This window comes from Harpegnathos saltator, unplaced genomic scaffold (assembly GCF_003227715.2).
Source record: "Harpegnathos saltator strain DR-91 unplaced genomic scaffold, Hsal_v8.6 scaffold45, whole genome shotgun sequence".
NCBI classification, from domain to species: domain Eukaryota; kingdom Metazoa; phylum Arthropoda; class Insecta; order Hymenoptera; family Formicidae; genus Harpegnathos; species Harpegnathos saltator.
In genome coordinates, this window is record NW_020230261.1 from 798,647 (window position 1) to 817,294 (window position 18,648).

Genomic DNA, 18,648 nt, shown 5'->3' on the forward strand with positions numbered 1-18,648 from the left:
AAGTAGATTAATACGTTGCAAAAATATTTTCTTGCATTATTTAAATACCGAAATATTTAATTGGAATTCGAGAAGGAAGAAATCGAAAACAATTCAGATGACGAATCCGTTCAATGCGCCGACATGCTTCCTCCTTTCCGCGATAATCCGTAAGTCTATTTATTTCGACTGAACTAAGCTGCACTTTCTGCCCCTTTAGAATTAGAAATAAGTACACAATCTCTACTGTTGTGGGGGAAGGAATCAAGAACTGCGGTGCTGCTCTTGATGACTCAGCCAAAAGGGAACTGACTCGCGTTCGCGGAACGTCGGCGTGGCCGAAAGTGCACCGCGAGACGGAAGAGAGAGAGAGAGAAAGTTACGCGCGCGGGGGGAGATCCGTGGGTTCGCACCGTGATAATTCGTTACCACATTGCGATCTTCGCAATCCGCGGCGATAAAAGTGGGGACTCACACTCACTGTGTTCGGCTTCTCCTCTCACTCTCGTCGTCGTCGTCGCGAGCGAGCTCGCGAGCGGCCAAGCGAACGCGCGTACCTTTCGAGTTCTTCCGAGTTCGCGAGTCGCGTCGAGAGAAAACGGGCAGGAAACGAGTGCCGGTGCAACGAAATCACGAGCCGTGCTTGCGGATATATACCATAGATTTTTGCTTTCTTCTCGCTCTCGCTCTCTCTCTCTCTCTCTCTCTCTCTCTCTCTCTCTCTCTCTCTCTCTCTCTCTCTCTCTCTCTCTCTCTCTCTCTCTCGCAAGTGAACCCGCGAAAAACATGGAGCAGAATCTCGCGGCTATCTACTGCGATCGCAACTACATGCCCTCCGCCATCGAACACATGGAAAGTAAGTAACATCGACGAAGCGATTTCGCGAGAAACCGTGGCATCAGACTTCCGGCATCGAAACTGCGGCGAAACCGGCAGTGAAATTGAGCCGATGAGCGGACAGGAGCGACGCGTAATTTACCCGCGCCTCTAGTGAGCGTGAAGCTCTGTGAATATGCAATATTAATTATGTAAGCGAGGCGCACACCTCTTAAATCTAAGTTTGTGCGATTATTTCCACGGCTCGACGAGTGCTCGCGGTGGATTAAGAAAATTTGTGATTTACCAGAATCTAATCATCGAGTCAATCAACGTCAAATTTAGGAAAAATGAACAGAAAAAGGAAAATCTCGAACTTTTATCGGTCTCTGTTGCTTCTATCGGTCAAATATGAACGTACTTTTTTATTTATTTATTTAGAGCATTCTTTGATATACAGGATAATCCGGAACAATTTTTTGTCCTTAATATACCGTATTCTTCAACAAATTTTAAGACAGTTTTTCCTTTTGCTAAATGTTATTCGATGCTTAGTTATTAGTTTATTAAGATAAACAGTTTGTTTACAGGCCGGTATAGAAGGCAGGTACGGAACAATTGACGTTTACACGCGCGCCACGTAGGCTCTGACATTGGGCGCTTGATGCGACATGCTGATCGACGCATGTGATATAACATTTATACACATTATTTTTAAAACTTAAAAATTTTAATAATCGCGGGTGTAATAGTCAATAAAGGATTATAAATTAGAAGAATACTATATCATAACGTAATATTTAAGAATAAAATATTCGATATTTTGCGAGCGAAACCGATTGATGAGATACGCGAACGAGACCGAATAGAAAGTTGTAAGACACAAGCTACGAATCATCCGACTTATAAAACGCGAATAAATGTCACATTTTTAATTGTCTCTCTGTTCTCTTTAATTTTACCTGCCATGAGAAGAAAGGAAGAAAGGAAGAATGTCCATAACTCGCGATCAAATCGGACGGAAAATTATAAATAAAACTCGTTAATCTTACGGAAACGAAGGTGCGTTAATAAGCGATAAAAATTGTTAATCTCAAAATAAGCAATCTTTACAAAAGAATACAAATTCGTAGATTCACTCAAAAGTAAAAATATCTTATGCTTTCTAAACGTAACTAACACTCCGTTCTTCTCATTCGTATTTTTTTAGTTTATTTTGCAGTTAAAAAAAGTTCGTGAATATTTGCAGTTGAAAAAATAACGAATATTTTACTCTCAAATATTACGTTGTAGTATCGTATCCTACTAATTTATAATATTGTATTTCCTATCGCACCCGCGATTGTTGAAAGTTGTGTAAGTTTTAAAAATAATGTGTATATAAATGTTATCACATGCGTCGATCAGCACATTGCACCAAGCGCCCAATGTCAATTGTTCCGCCCCTGTCTGCCTTCCGCAGCACCCGGAGCCTGTAGTATAAAATTTATCTTAATAACTCAATAACTAAGCATCGAATTTTAACATTTTGCAAAGGGAAAAATAGTCTTAGAATTTGTTCAAGAATATAACAGTATACTAAGGACAAAAAATTGTTTCGAATCACTACTCTATATATAACGAAAAATGAAAATCACATCAATTGAAGTTAAATAATTACCTTTTATTTATATTATTCTGTCATATTTTTATTCATAAAATTTATTTATTTTATAAATTGATTTATTCATGTTTTTATTCTCGACATTTGTAAACTAAATTTATGAATCGTTGTATAAAAATTTACAAATGTAATATCTACAAATCTTAAAATGAAAAAATAAAACGATTGGGAGAGCCGCAGCTTTTTAATTGGCTCCGTAACAAATGGCGATTTAATGGTCGGCGAATTATCGCGTGAGTTTTCATTTGCCGAATGATTTCAATTAGCCTACTCGCGTCTGCGATCGATAATTCCGCTTTATCTTTCCCATTCGCTGATCGTGAATGAATTGACTTTCATTCGGCTCCTCGTTCGGCTCACCGAGTCGCGCCGAACAGTGCCGTTACGACGACGCTGAAGCAAACGAGGTTCCGAGTTTAGCGCAGCTGAAACATCATGGCGCGGACAGTAATAGAAATGCCGTGCGGTTACACGGGGAATTAAAGTGTCCTCGGAGTTGCGACAAGCTCTCCTTTTCCCGAGCTAATGCACGTCGAATGCGTATGACTCGATAATTGAAGCTTCGCGGGTGAAACCGCGGTGAGATGTAATTTCATTTCTCGCGAGAAACACGCGGAAGTGTCGTTAACGCGCTCCGCGTTATTACAAAGTAAAGTAAGGAGAAAACGCATTGAGTCTTCGATTCACGTCGATACCTCCCGTTTCTTTCCACGGTTATCGGTATATTATTTTTATAAATGAATGTTGCCGCAACAATAATATTTGTACTACGAAACTACGTGAACGTTTTTATCGCAGATAATGCGACTATTGATTTTAATGAAGATCGATGCATTTGAGTTTTCTTGTAAGATTGTTATTCTTTTTATAGAATAATCATGAATTTATCAATATTATATTCGAGATTATCATGTAATTATTGAGAAAATATTCAGTGTTTAGAGTCAGATTATCTCTGCAAATCTCTTCGTAATAGAACGATAAAAAGAATTATCACTCTAATATTATTTCTATATAAAAAAAAGACTATAAAAAAGGACTAAAATAATTGAAAAGAAGTTATGTACCAATTATAAGGAAATTATATTAATGTAACAATAATATATTTTTACTGCAGATGAAACTGCATAGACGCCACTCTTAGTCGCAGATAACACGACTTGCAAATTAAAGACGAAAGTCAATTTAGTAGTGCCTTTGCAAAAATATCATTTTCCTCAAGACAAAAATTTATACTCGCTAACCTCGAGCATGGCGCACGATGACCGATGTAAGAGCACCGGTGAAAGTTGCGACCGGTATGTTTATCCATTACGCATGAGGTGCGCGAGTTCGAGTTGAACACCCTCGAATCGAGTGTTACTTGCCGGTTACGTGCCGCGCACTCGCATAATCGGAAGATTATTGAAACAATCAATGTGACAATTTTATTCGCAACGACTCCTCGCTGTGAGCAACTGCGAGGAGCGCACGCGAAATATGTGACTTCTGACAGATCACAATGCAGCTGACCTTGTAGTGAAAAAATAGAAGATGACAAGGATGACTAGACCCGATACAACGCGAAATTAATAAAATAAGAACGACGATGGATTTTAATTGCAAAGTTGTACCAACGACACTTTAACAACGCCAACTGTTAATGGGACGGTAAGCTATGATGTCTGCGTCTCGTTAATTTACATATGAATCTCAACCAACTTCATTTACCAAACTGTTGTAAAAACTTGAATATAAATTAGTACAGCAAATTAAATGCCGATAACACGAGGCAACTCAATATACACCCCAATATATATTTTGCGAGTTGCATATTTATTAATTAATATTTATTACCAGTTAATTAATATTTACCAGTTATTTATTTACCCGTTAATATCAATAATCTTGCCGGTAGTATTTTTTTATTTTCGTAACCTTTTACGTTTAATGGCAATTTGATTGGTAAATTTTTATCACCAATCAAATTAAACTGTTTATTTTATCAAACTCAATCTGCTCTTATTAAATTTATTATTTCCATTTTAATTCAATCAAACCTCAATTCGATTGAACAAAATAATTTAATTCGATTATTATTAAATTTATTATTTTCATTTTAATTCAATCAAACCTCAATTTAATTGAACAAAATAATTTAATTCGATTATCAGAGTTTAATTGATAACTTCTAATGTTTTAAGCTAAAAAGGATAATTGCCAAAAGTGTGGTAATTCAAATTTTAGTTGAACACAAAGGTAAACGTTAGAAATCAGCATGAGTATAATTAAATACCAAAGTATCAAAGTATCAAAATTCGATAACGAAATGCCGTCGAAAAGGGATTCGTCATTTTTATTTGGACGCAGCACAAACGCGCCGCGTTCTCAAAGAATCTTAACGAAGCAATTTTAGGCAGCTATAAATTCTCGAGATCAGATGTTTTCGTAACTTCTCGCATATTACATACGTGTAAGAGAGACAGTCGCTGAGCTTGCGCGGCAAATATATTTATCACAAGATAAATGTGCAACTAAATTATTTTTGCAGACTTAGCAGGCGGTGAGTAAACAGTAGCATTATCCGTTGTTTACGTTACTCGCGACGGAGTTTACGGAACGAGGAAGTCAAGGGAACGATGCTCGATAAGCCTACCGTATTGGACTGCACGCTACGTATAATCTAAATCAAGATCAAGAGTTACGTCATGACTGAAGATTGCTCGATCGCGCTTTAATTGTCCGCGTTGCGATTAGCAGTCGCAATTGCCGAGCAGAAATACGCACTATTTAAGAGAAACGCGTGAAGAGCGCAGCGCGACAAGAATTGATAGGACGTCCACAAAACTCGTTCGTTCGTTAACTCTCCCGTTACGTAAACCCGAGAGAAGCCTTTTGCCTCTTGACTTTCTGTACTTTGCTAGTGATAGCTTCGCGGTAGTTACAAACGCGGTAGTTGAGAACTTTTCCTTGTCGAGATCGGTATTCGGTTTGTTATTAACTGACAGGAAAGCGCAAGCTCTGTGAGTTACATATTAATATTGTTACGCGTTATTACGTGTTGATATTATGACTTGTTAGATGCTGATATTATACAATTTTCGCAAATTGAACTGAAATGATAAATCAACATTTATCGCAGATATGCAGACACATTCTGATGAATTAATGTTTATCAAGTATTCCGGTGAAATAATTTTTTATCAGACAAAAACTCATTAGTCTGTCTGGTGATTAGCCTCGTACCTGGAAATGCGCATGCATTATGACTGATTTTATTCGGCTAATTTGTTGTATTGTGGCAGCTTGATATATCACATTATACCATACGGCGTACGTTATTATTTTATTAAAGCTTAATTGTAGACTTATTTTTCCTACAAGAAAGCCAAATGATGATCCACGCATATCGATCTCTTGACTTGATTACACTGATAGAAAAATATAGCTGAATTAACTATAATCTCACTATATTTTATAGTTCATTTTGGCGTCAACCATATTTTTATAGTTTGTGGAACCTGCAAAATGTAGTAGAATAAACACAAATATACAATCAATGATTGTCTTAAATAATTATTTAGTTACTTTTACCACATGTATAGTAATTTCTCATTCACAAATATAGTGAGATTTAATATTCATATAGTAATATTCATCTGTCATCATTTAGCAAATATTCTGATAATATTGACTATATAAAAGAGTTACTTTATCCACCATTTTATATTTGTATCCATACAATAATCTTAGTTTAACTTACTATAATTCTTAGTAAAAATATTATATGGTTGGTTGGTGATACTATCCCTATATCGTAATTATTACCGATATTATGGTAATACTATAAATATGATATTTCGAACTATAATTTAGTTACTATATCATTATAGTTCCAAATATCATATACTTTTCTCTCAGTGTATGTTTTCAATCAAAGATTGCAAATAATTTGCGTATGATAGATGTACATACATAAGCATAAAGAGTATGATCTCTATTTTCGGTGATACAACTGCAACTATTGCCAACTATTAGTTGGCACTTAAACCCGCGGCATCACTTGATATCGCGCTCGCAGATTAAGGATGCGTCAAGCTCTAAATTCCGATCGACAATCCCGATCTTCGCTACGACCGATCGATCGCGTCCCAATTTCCAGCACGCTACTCATTCTTCCGATCGGTCGGATTCCCCCCAATCTCCGATCTAAGCGATTAGGATGCAATCTCGATCTTTCCGGACGAGTAGCCTGATACCTGATTTTATAATTCACGATTATGACACTTGCGTGTTGCGTGACTACCTACGAAGCTTCGGCGAATGTTTAATCTCACAGATTTCCGCGCAACAGATAACACGCAAAAATAACGGCGAATCGCCCGCGGACGACAATCACGAACAGATATCCCGAACGCACTTGCAAGAAACCCTCGAGAGAGTTATCTCACGATATCGTCTTATAAATCGATCGAGAGATCAGGCGACAACACGAATTAAGATTTAACGATACGCGTTCTTCTCATGCGACGAAGTTATAATAAACGTGACAAAAATATCCAGCGATAAACCTAATCTGCCAACGTCGCAGACAAAATATGATGAAAATAACAACATATAATAATATTAAGACGGCGCGAATCGCCGTCTCGGACTCGTAGTCCCGAAAAAAATTGCGCTAATTGCACTCTATTGATTCTATTGATTTCAATAGAAATCGCGCGTTTCCGTGACGAAATTAAATTTTTGCGCGAAAAATGATAAACTGCGGATGTTTGTGCACGATAAATATGCAAAAAGCATATGACATTTATGCAAGAAAAATATGCAAATATGCACAAAAAATATTTTTACGTTTATTGCTTATTATTATGTATTGTATATTAAGTAGCGTTTGTCGGTAAAAATTAATTTGTACGCCGAAAATGACCCTCATAAAATATTATTGATAACCGTTTCGAGCGCAAAGCAAATTTTTCGCCTGATTTTGTAACATTAAAATCGCTCGGTCGTCGACATTTAATTTTGTTTGAATGTACTCTAGATTTCTGATAACTTTCACTCGAAGAATTAAGTCATTAGAATTTAAATAATTTTGAATTTATTGCACTCGTGTATAGAGTGAAATCTCTCTTCGAAATTAGCGAATGAATGTGTGAGAGGAAATCCGACATATCTCTCACTGCCGCGGAACAACTTTATTCTAACCATTTATTTTTAAGTTATACATAACTTAAATAGCTCATAAATTAAACAAATATTTATTTGGTTAATATTAGAAGTATAACAAGTATTTGATTACTGATCGTATTTGAGAACTGATCAAATATTTATTTTATTTCACCAAATATTATTTATTATTAAATTAAATTGTTTAAATTAAATTATTTGTTTTTAATTGCGTATAAAATTTATGATAATAATTAATAATTTATAATAATCATAGTTACATCAATAGTAATTAGTCTGCTGTAATTAAATGTAACATAATAATAGGAATTAGTAGTTTATTTTCAATTATGTATGTATGAATTATTTTCAGATTTAGATACGTAGTTGGAATAGATTTTACTTAAATAGACTCAAAATCCGCTCTAAGCTCGAGTGAAACGTTCACTTTTGCGAAATCGATATTTTATCGATTCGTTTCTGAATGAATTTCTCGCTTGATTCCAGCGGGATTTCATTGCAAAAAAGTTAGAGAGTACCAGCCGTAATAATGCAGCGTATCTTTTGCAGGCCTGAACGGATTTGGAATCGGATTATTGACCGTCGGGTCGATACTTTCAATTTTGACGCTGTACTTTGCGGCCGATGCCTGTCACAATGTTCGCGCACAAAAGGACTCCAAGTTCTACAAGGCGAACGTCATCGTGATCCTGTCGGTGTATCCGGTCGCGAGCATATGCAGTCTCACGGCAATTGCGATACCAAGGTAGAATAAATAACAGAAAAATGTGAGCCCATTACGGCAACACCATGATAACGAAACAAGAGAAACTCGGCATCGGCGAAGCATGAAACGAAAATACGCGCGAATCACTGCTTACGCGTCGAAAAAAAATCAACGTGTTCCCGTGGGGTCTGGGTAAATCAACTTTTCTGCAAAAAATAATAAGCAATAAATAAAAAACAGAAATAAAGAGAGACGGTCATCCGCGTTTTGCAAGTGCGAGCGGAAATGCAAGTCATTGCGTTTCTTTCAGTCCGATTAAGGCCCAGTTCCACAATTTGCTTTAAACGGAGTTTAAAGCTAAACCGATGGTTAAAATCAATAGTATATGCGCATATACTATTGCTTTTAACCACCGGTTTAGCTCCAAACTCCCGGAGTTTAAAGCAAGTTGTGGAACTGGGCCTAAGCGTTTTAATTTCTGCTCTCAATTCTCTCGACCGATACACACTTCGCCTTACTCATCATTGTCAATTTGTATACTTGAAACGTCATCACGTTCCAGATCCGCTTATCTTCGCGACGAAAGGTGTTTGCATTGTTAGTTATCGTAATCTTCCGAAATGAGGCTTCAATCGCCCGGCCCCGTCGGCACAACAAATATTATTCCAACCACTCATTCGGGTATTACCGAGCACACAAAAAGTAACTAACCGGATGATAATCGCTCTTTAATCGGCCCGTGAGTGCAAAATTGCGTCGCGACGTCTCGACACAGAACACAGGACTCTAAAACAAGCGCTCGTACGACTTTCGACAGGGGCCAGCTACTCTCGGAGGCGGTGACTCAAGTTTTTCTAACGATATCCCTCTATCGACTCTATCTCCTGCTGCTCGACGTCGGTCGCAGGAAGATAACCGAGACGCCGTCGCTGATACTGCGAGTCGGGCCGTGTTGCTGCTGGCCCTGTCTGCCCTTCCCGAGCCTCGAGATGACCGACGCCAATTTGTCTTGGCTAGGAATTTTGGCCCTGCAACTTCCTATCGTCCAGGTAAAGAATCCCTTTTCTCTCGCCCCTTCCCTGCCACCCCTCTCTCGCCCGGTCTACCTCTCTCAGCCCCCTCCCGGCCCTTCACGCTTCGATTATCGCTGCTCTCGAGCGGAATAATTGCCTGTCGGGCTGATTAGAACCGACGGGAACCATCATCGCCAGGCAGCCCGCGCGCTCCTTCGAATTTTCGCGATACGCGGAATGCAATTTGCAATGGAGATTGATCGTTATCGGATGGCCGTGGGATTCGGCTCGATTTCTGAGCCAAACCTGACTTTATCGCGTCCGACGCGAGCAGAAATTGCTCGTCGATTAATCGGATTAGTAATCACTCAAATTTTTAATATCACGCTTAATGTTGACAATTGTTAATCAAACGCTGCAAATCAACATCAGCGTATAAGCTTTCATTTCTGCCTTTTACCGCTTGCTCCACTGCTGACTGAATCGAATATCGAGAAGTACTATCATTCTATCTTATCATTATAGAGCTTCGTATTGTACGCTATTATTGAATTATTAATTACCATTATTGTGTCAACGACTTTTTCGTGGACATTTTAGCCGATCGTGAAAGACGTTGGCAGTTTATTGTCGAAAGGATCAAGGATCGAACTGAATTTTCCTTTCTCCTCTTTTTGATCTGTATAACGATATTATAAATTCGACGGTGTCCTTTTTGCATAATTAATTCTGCAATGTATTATTTAAGCGCGGTTCGGAGAATCGATATGCAGGCAAGCGGCCTCCCGTAATTGAGGCGGAAGTAACGTGTCTGTGACATAAAACGGAGTGCACACTTAACTTCGGCGTGCACACTTAACTTCGGCGTACACGCTTACTTAACTTCGGCGTCTTGAAACCTTCCCCTCTCGAGATACTTATTTTTCCTTCAACCAGTAGTCTCTGTGAGCCTCCTGAGAGACATAAAAATTTCCTGTCACTTCAAGCACCTCGAAATAAGAACATAACAATCACAATTCATCTTTTCGGAGAAAAAGAATATTCCTGACCCGACATTCAGGACAAAGATTCTCAAAGCATAAATATTATTGCCTGCTTTCTGTAAAATTCTACGGAGGCAAAACGAGGAAGCCACCAAGTGGATAACGTAAGCAGATTAGAATCGCATCGATGATAATGAAAATTAAGAGCGAGAGGATAAGATTGCAACGCGATAAAAACGATAAACGCGAATTTTCAAGTCGCTTAAACGCCAATAAGACAGAATAAGCGAAAGAGGATAAGATTTTCGGTGTCGGACGTCGCCTCGAGTCTGAGGAAAAATTCGCACTTTCAGAGCCTGCTTTACTTCATAAATCTCCTCATGGCGGCGGAAGATCCGATCGTCGCCTCGGAATACAGCGTGTACCTTCAGCCGTTTGTGGTGGTCAGCATACTTTTGGGGCTGTACAGCATCAGCATCACCACGAAGAGCCTGCATGCGGTAGCTCCAGGTAATGAGGCGCCCATACTTATTTATTCGAGGCTTCGCCCGTCATCATACATTTTTCATCGAGGGACTCATCTGCATCGCGTAGCCATTTTTCAATAACCGTCTGACTACGTCGGCCGATTAATCATAGCGTGCACACGCGCGTTTCACATCCGTTCGTGATACGAGTGTGTGCTCAAGATACCGAAGGCTAATAGCGAGTCATTAAAATATTAGTAGACTCATCGAGATATCTTACTTAAAGCGATATACGGATATTGTTCTACATTGAACGCGACGTGCAACACCACCGCCGCGAACAATTAGTATTGATACGTTAACGTCCCACTCTTCGGTTCAACGCTCCGCAGGAACATCTCAAGCCGAGCAGATTTATGAGACGCGAGATAGACCGCGGTGTAGACGCAAAATATGCTCAAACGAAATTTTCTGCGGAAAATTTTGCCTTTGAGAGGAGGAAAAAATCTTTGCAATATTCGTCCACATTACGCCCCTTTCAATAGCGTAAAAGGGAAACTACATAATTTTTGCCTCAATTTAATTCAACAATAAATATTTTATTTCATATAAGATACCAACGATTTTTTTAATAACACGAATTTTCTTTGGTTTGAAATATTCAGTAGTTATTTTTTAATGCAATACGATCTTTACTCGATTCAAAATATTAATAGTCCTTCTAATATTATTTTTACTCTATTTTTAATTAAAAATTAAAAACCCAGATTGAATTATGTTTTCCGATATTTTGTACTCTCTGACACAATTCCGATTTTATCCAAAATGTTAATAACTTATGTTGTAACACACAATATTTTTTACCGTTTCGTGTGAAATGTCGACCTCCGCGCGGAATATAATCGGATTGGCGTATGAAACTCGAGAAGGTCGACTCCTTGAGCGACGCGACGCAATTTCGCGCTTGTCCGGGAACATTTGTCAAACGCGTCCGACGCGTATAACGTCTGACCCGACGGACAATAGCAATTATAGCAGACCTTAGAGTGAGACGTCAAAGCGAGAAACGATTTTTCAAGATCCCGGCAAGAGCCGAGACTTCCGTCCATTTTCTTCCGTCATCCGCGCGACTTCTCACACGCGCGTACATACACGCGGACGACGCGCGGGGTCGCACGTATATACCCCGCCGCGTCAATAGAAATAAACGCTTCCAACCGACGACGATGACGTTCGTTTCCGCAGAGGCCAAGTTACACCTCAAGACGTTGGTGTCGCAGTTGGTCCTGCTGTGTTCTAAACTGCAAGCGAGCATCGTCGTCAAGGGTCTTCCCGCATCGGGCCTGTTCCCGTGCAACCCGCCCCTCACCCCGGAGGTCTACGCCAATGGTAATGGCACGCTGCCAATTTTCCTTCATTTTTGTACTCTAGCCAAGATTATCGTCTACTTCTGTGGGAGATACGTTCTAAAGATACTAGATCAAGATCCGGGGCTTTCGGAATTCGACACGTATGGACGCGAAATATTAACAAAGATTCCGCAGCGAGGAGAGAATATCTGACCGAACCGCGGAAGAGTCTATATCTTTATAATCGCTAGTGTCATCGGAAACCAACTTCCTGTGCCATAGACAGAATTCGATATCAAATGAAATTCGACAAAACACAAAAATCATTGACTCACAAATTATTCCATTAAGATTAGAGTGAGAGAGAGAAAGAGAGAGAGAGAGAGAGAGAGAGAGAGAGAGAGAGAGATAGGAAAGCGGTTAACATCGCTAAACCACTTCGTTTGAATGAAATTAGAACAAATCCGATTGAAGCAGAATAGAGGAATGATTAACCACTAGACTATTTCATCTGAATGAAACGTAAGCAGAATAGAAAAATTGTCAACCACCGACTTGATCCAGATTAAACTGGACAGAATAGGAAAATGGTCAACCACTGAGCATCACTTCGTTGGAATCAAATTAGAAAAAAATAAAAGAAAAAACGATCAACTACGTGGAAAAACTATCTGATCTGAATTAAAATAGAAGGGAAGAATAGTTGTGTGACCGCCGAGTAGTTACTCCATTCAAATTAAAACGAGCAAGATAGCAAAGTGATCTATCGTCAAATTGCTCGAGCCAAGTTAAGTTAGAGCAGAATAAAAAAATTGAACACGACTCGCTTCGTTATTATTCATTGGAGAGATACGCGAGAGACACAATAAGCATAATTTCGTTCAGTATTCATGGTCGGATAGATCGTAGTTGTATCTTATGGAAATCATAAATACAGCCCCTCGTTATTGTGCATCGGGCAGGCGAGAGACGAGTGATTAATGAATTATTTAACGTCCTTATTAGGCCGCGGGGGACGCATTACGCTACTTGTGCGCCGCGAACCGTCGACCGCGGTTACCGTTTCACGTCATTATATCGCGCTCCGGCACGAAGATCCGATAAGGAGAAAAGGAGCGGGAAAAAAGAGAACGATTGCACGAACGATTTCACGGCTCGGCACGTCTCTCTCCTCGGCTGCGATAAGATCGCTCATCCTTGAATTCAGAATGCGTCGCGGCTTTTCACGTCGCGCCAGGGGACCGCGCACGGGCGGTTCGTGCTCTCGACCCACGACACCGGCCGAAAGTGTAACAAAGGGACCCGTTTCACAGAAGAAAGACGTCACGCAGCATCCGCGCGCGCGACTGCTGCATGTGAATATACTCGTTACGTTACGTGCCGTGAATTAATTTCCGCCGCTGCGTTCCGTAGCGCGCGTTGTACGTTATGTGACAAAATTATACGTTTCGCATATGACCGATGCATAATATCAATTTGCAATTTAGTATTGCACATTTTAATATTGTAATCGCTGCGACGAATTATCGGCTGACACAGTCGGCTAATCGCGACGTTTCTTCTGGACACGCGCACTTCGGGATGGAAGAAAATGGCCAAAACTGTCGGACGTGATTTTCACTCATCCCGCAATCATCCGATAATGCAGAATTTTTCGTCATTAAACATTTGCGGGATTTTTAATTTTAATTAATTTCAATGCGCATTCCAACAGATTCCAAGTCTTTCACAAAGTGAACACTCGACAAAAGTATTCTATTTGTAAAGTGATTTTTCCCATAATTTCATATTCTAAGCAAAGCCTTTTACAGAAAAAGGATTCCTCTTTCGATAAAGCGATTAAAGTAAACCATTCATTTAAAATTTACTAGATATTATTCTAACTGTTTTGCTCTTTCAAGAGGATTTCCTCTTATATCAATTAATTTCCCTCTTATATGAAGAGAAATATGTTGATTTGAATATCGGCTTCTTTTGTTCAGTTATGTTCTTCCTTCAGACATGAACAAAAAAATAACCATCATGTCAGCCTCATGAGTCAGAATATTTGAAATCCTTTTTAAAAAAGGTATGTGTGTTGCTGTAACATATAACGAAAATAATTTATCCATATTTGATCGAATATAATTTATAATCTATTGCAAGAAGTTGAATAATATATTCTTTCTTTTAACTACGTTTCATACAATTGATTATGATGAACATCTCTGTAGCTATGAAGTCCATAACAAAACTGATTGGAAATTTATTTGTTATGACGGTCTTATTTCATTCGTACCTACTTATTGTATAGAACTGGAGCCAGAAGTACAACTATATAGTTAAATATATATATATATATATATCTATATATATATATATATTACTTTTCGCTATACATTATAATAATTTTTTTCAAATTAACTAGTATAACCAGTAAGAATAAAGTACAATACGAATAAGTGATAATTCTCTAACAAGAAGATTAAATAATCTGTGTATAAGAGGAAATTTATATTAAAGTCAACAAGATTTGCATTATACACATAACGTATAATCCCTCTAACTTTAAGAATAATGTGTTTATAATATTTTCCTCTTAATCTTAGAGAAATCCTCTTGAAGCCATGTATAAAAATAAAATCCTCTAAAATTTAGATGATTCCGTTTGTTCTGAAATTATTTTTTTCTTGGGTGAAGGAAATCACGAAGAGTAAACGTGTATTGCTTTCTTACGATAAAGATATCGTAAGTCTTTCTTTTCATCAGAGCGAACAAACACGACATTCATTCACACACCCAGTGGAAGCCCATTCAGACTCAATGGAGTAAGGTCGAGTAAGGTGGAATAACATTTCTTTTGCGCAACAATAATCGCGCACAGGCTATTATCGGACTTTGATTTCCAATTAAATTGCAAATCTCGAGAGCCTTTATTATCTTATTTATTATCTTTCTTATCTGTAATATTTCATAATCTGTCCATCGATACGACGTTATCTCTCCTATTTCGGATTTCAGTGACTCTCAACTCGCTCATGCTAATCGAGATGCTGTTGCTTTGCTGCGCCGCCCGGCACCTGTATTACGTCGATCTGGAGAAAGATCAAGAGCCGAACACGTCGGATTGGCCCAAGACAACAAATCTGACGGACTCCACGCACGCCGTCAACAACAGCAACGGCAGTGACAAGCAGCCGCCGGCGACGACGCCGGTGATGACCGTGTGAGATCCTACGAGCTAACGACAAGATATCGTGCGCGCCGTTTCTTCTCATGCTCATCAGCGGGGAATTCGTATTTGCCAAAACCCGCGCGTCGGGCACGCGATTCCTCCAACTGCGAATCGCGATCGACAATCGTTGATCGACAAGACGTGACACGCGCGTGAGTCGCGCGTACTCCAACAATTTGTTTCCTATGGAAAGCTTCGTATCACGCGTAATCTCTATTTCGTAGAAACACAACGAGGCGGGAAGAAAATAATGGAATCAACGAAACTTCGTCAGTCGTGATGTTGAATAAGTTAATATTATAATATTGATATTATATATTAATATCATATATTAATATAAGATTCACATCGCGATCGATCGCACTCGAATCAATGGACAATTCGTCGCGGTAATCACGGTATTAACGTATATTAATTCGTAAATTAATATTAAATGTTAGTATTATAAGTTGATATATTATTAATTTGCGAATTAATATTATAATTGCCGTGACATAAATTGTCAACTTTGATTCGATTGACTGATTTGGCCAGCGACCACATCAACGTAACGAACGAGAAAACAACTGTTTTTCGGACAATCCTTCTTTGTCTAAAAAGTACCGATTAAATTAACGGGTTAAATTAAAATTTAAGCTAAACTGAAGCAAGGACGTTTCTGAAAGTTGCGGCCAACGTTCTCTCGTGTTTGTTTAGTGCACGCGATTTGTTTAGTGGACGTAATATTTTTTTGTTCCAACGAGGATGACGTCAACTTGTTGACTCAATCGCTTTTTTTCTCAATGAATAATTCGAACAGACGATAATGGAGGAGTTGAGACCAAGTGCACAAGAGTCGCGCGATCGATCGATCGAAAGCACGAGACGCGTCTCCCGGTCTCGAGGAACAAGTTCCACGGGGCAAAAATATTACGTTGCCGATCGAAGGGTGCGGGAATAAAGTTACAAGGCTCTACGTTCGGTCTAAAGCGCGAGGTGCATTTTCCGATCTGGGAAAATACATTTCCAAGGGCGGTGATACACCGCGTTGCCGATCGAGGGGTGTGAAAATAAAGTTACAGCGCTCAAATGAGGGCCGCGTCCTCCGGTCTCGGCAAACAAATCCCACAGGACGACGACGACGACGCCGCGTCGCCGCGATCAAGGGGCGCGAAAACAAAGTTACAGATGATGGGTCTTAATTTTCGAAGACTGATATTCAATCGCGCGAGATTAACGAGCCACGGACGACGACCACGACGAGGACGAATCCCGCGGCCGTTTACACGCTTTATCCGCCGTGTCATCGCGTTACCCGCGTCGCCAAGAGGAACGTTAATATTCCGATAACGCGCGTCCGCGCGGGGTATACGCCATATATCGGGTGTCTCCGGCCTCTCGACGAGGGAGAGATGAACGTGCCGGAGATAAGGGCTTACACGAGGTCCGTTCCTACGGCTTATTATTCTTCCCCGTGGACCCTTCGCTTCGCCACACTCTACTCGCGCGACCCTACGCGCGAGACGTTTCACAACGCTCGATGCACAACGACGCGCGGCCGATCTTCCTCTTCGGCTGGAACTCGCTCGCTTCCCAAAATTCCCGCAAATTTCGCGCTTTTGCGATTTCGCGCGGGCGTTACGTTGGCAAAGTCCACTGGTTAACTTAAGAAAGAGAGAATCAGAACGATTCCAGCCACGTGTTGGTAATTAGTATTAATAATTGTCGGTGCTTCTGTACGAGGGCTTCACTGCTGAGATAAAGCGACTTCTCCGCAGTTCATCTCGAGGGAATGAGTCTTTTTAGTACGTCTCACTTATCCTAAGCCTATTCTGTTGCTCTCAGCGACAGTATCGTTGCCGCAACTTCTGACTGCGTTTGCAAAAACGCCAAAACGACGTTAACGGTGCTCTCTTCGTTTGATTTATTCGCGACACCGTCGTTGGGAGTTGCAGAATGTTCACCGATCGTTTCATACACACAACAATCCTCTAGTAGCACGTATCGTTGCACGAAAGCATACATTGTAATTATTTTTAGTATATTATTCAGAGTTGGAAATGTTTATGCGGATACAAAGAGAGATAAAAACCAGAGACGATAAAACAAATACACTCTGGCTGGAAAAGCAGACGCGTTTAGCGCAGACAAGAATAACCACGGAGGCGGCTCTCTTCGGCGTCCGAATGAAATACGACTGGAACTACGCAATATCGTACACGCACACACGCGCACGCAAAACGAAGAAACGTGAATTTCGGTATCGGTTCACTTCTCTCAGCGGTGAACCCGTCGTACGTAAGAAATAAACACGGTGCGGGTGAGAAAGCGGAGATGCGATTGAAATAATCTCAAATTTGCCGCAATGGCGAACGATTGCGAAGAATTCATTTATTCTATTGTCAGTGAAAAATAAGTGGAGTTTCTTTGTTTCCGAGGGTACTCCTGAGGAAGAGTAAGAATCGATTCTTGCGAATGTTCAAACTGAAGCTGAATGCATTCTTCTGACATTCCGAGGATTAAGGTGTTTTTTACGGCTTACGCTTTCGAGAATGATCTGAGACATTTTTTACCATTCTTTGTTTACAGTTAATTCAGTGTTCAATTAGGAGCTCAATATCTGGAACTCGATTAGCATATGTTCGACTAAGCATGTACATACGTGTAAAAATATATACATTTATATTTATAAGAAAGAAGAGAAAGAACACGAAAACCCATTGCCCGAATCCCACGTTCATCAATTCGGGCGCGATCACGTCGGCTCACGAGGAGCTGAACCGCAGGACGTCGGCGACGACAGGACGCGATCGTCACGGAAAGAGGAGGACCATGTCGGAGAGGCGCGCTCGCGGTTTTCACCCCTTCGTCGCCGCCATTCTTCCACGTCGTCCTCGAGGAGGACGCGTCGCGCGATTACATCGCGTTCAAGCGAGCGAGCGAGAAAGAGAGGACCGAAAGGAAGAGGGAGGGAGGCAGTCCGATACGGAGCTAATAGAGAGGGAGACGAGGAAGAAAGAAAGAGAGAAAAACATTAGAAGGTCCTCCCGACGTGCCCCCTCATTTTTCGAGCGATTTCAGGGGACCGTTGCCTACCTATCTACCTGCTCCTTCGACCGACCGAAACTACAAAACACACTTCTCCCCCCCCCCTCCCGCCACCCCACTCTGTCCTCGGCCGCCCTCAGCCGTTCCTCCTCCTCGCCGCACCCGTCTCTCTTCTCTTCTCTTCTCTTCTCTTCCCTTCCCTTCTCTCTCTCTCTCTCTCTCTCTCTCTCTCTCTCTCTCTCTTCTTCTTCTTCTTCTTCTT

At 40.3% G+C, this 18,648-nt stretch overlaps 1 protein-coding gene across 1 annotated transcript; it reads left to right on the forward strand.

The window, feature by feature from the left end:
• Nucleotides 1-269: 269 nt before the first annotated feature.
• Nucleotides 270-17,492, forward strand: LOC105181625 (organic solute transporter alpha-like protein 3). Its single transcript, XM_011138517.3, has 6 exons — nucleotides 270-835; nucleotides 8,177-8,372; nucleotides 9,151-9,382; nucleotides 10,683-10,839; nucleotides 12,042-12,185; nucleotides 15,146-17,492. The coding sequence occupies exons 1-6, from the start codon at nucleotides 766-768 to the stop codon at nucleotides 15,352-15,354; spliced, it is 1,008 nt and encodes a 335-aa protein (XP_011136819.1). The 5' UTR covers nucleotides 270-765; the 3' UTR covers nucleotides 15,355-17,492.
• Nucleotides 17,493-18,648: the final 1,156 nt, after the last annotated feature.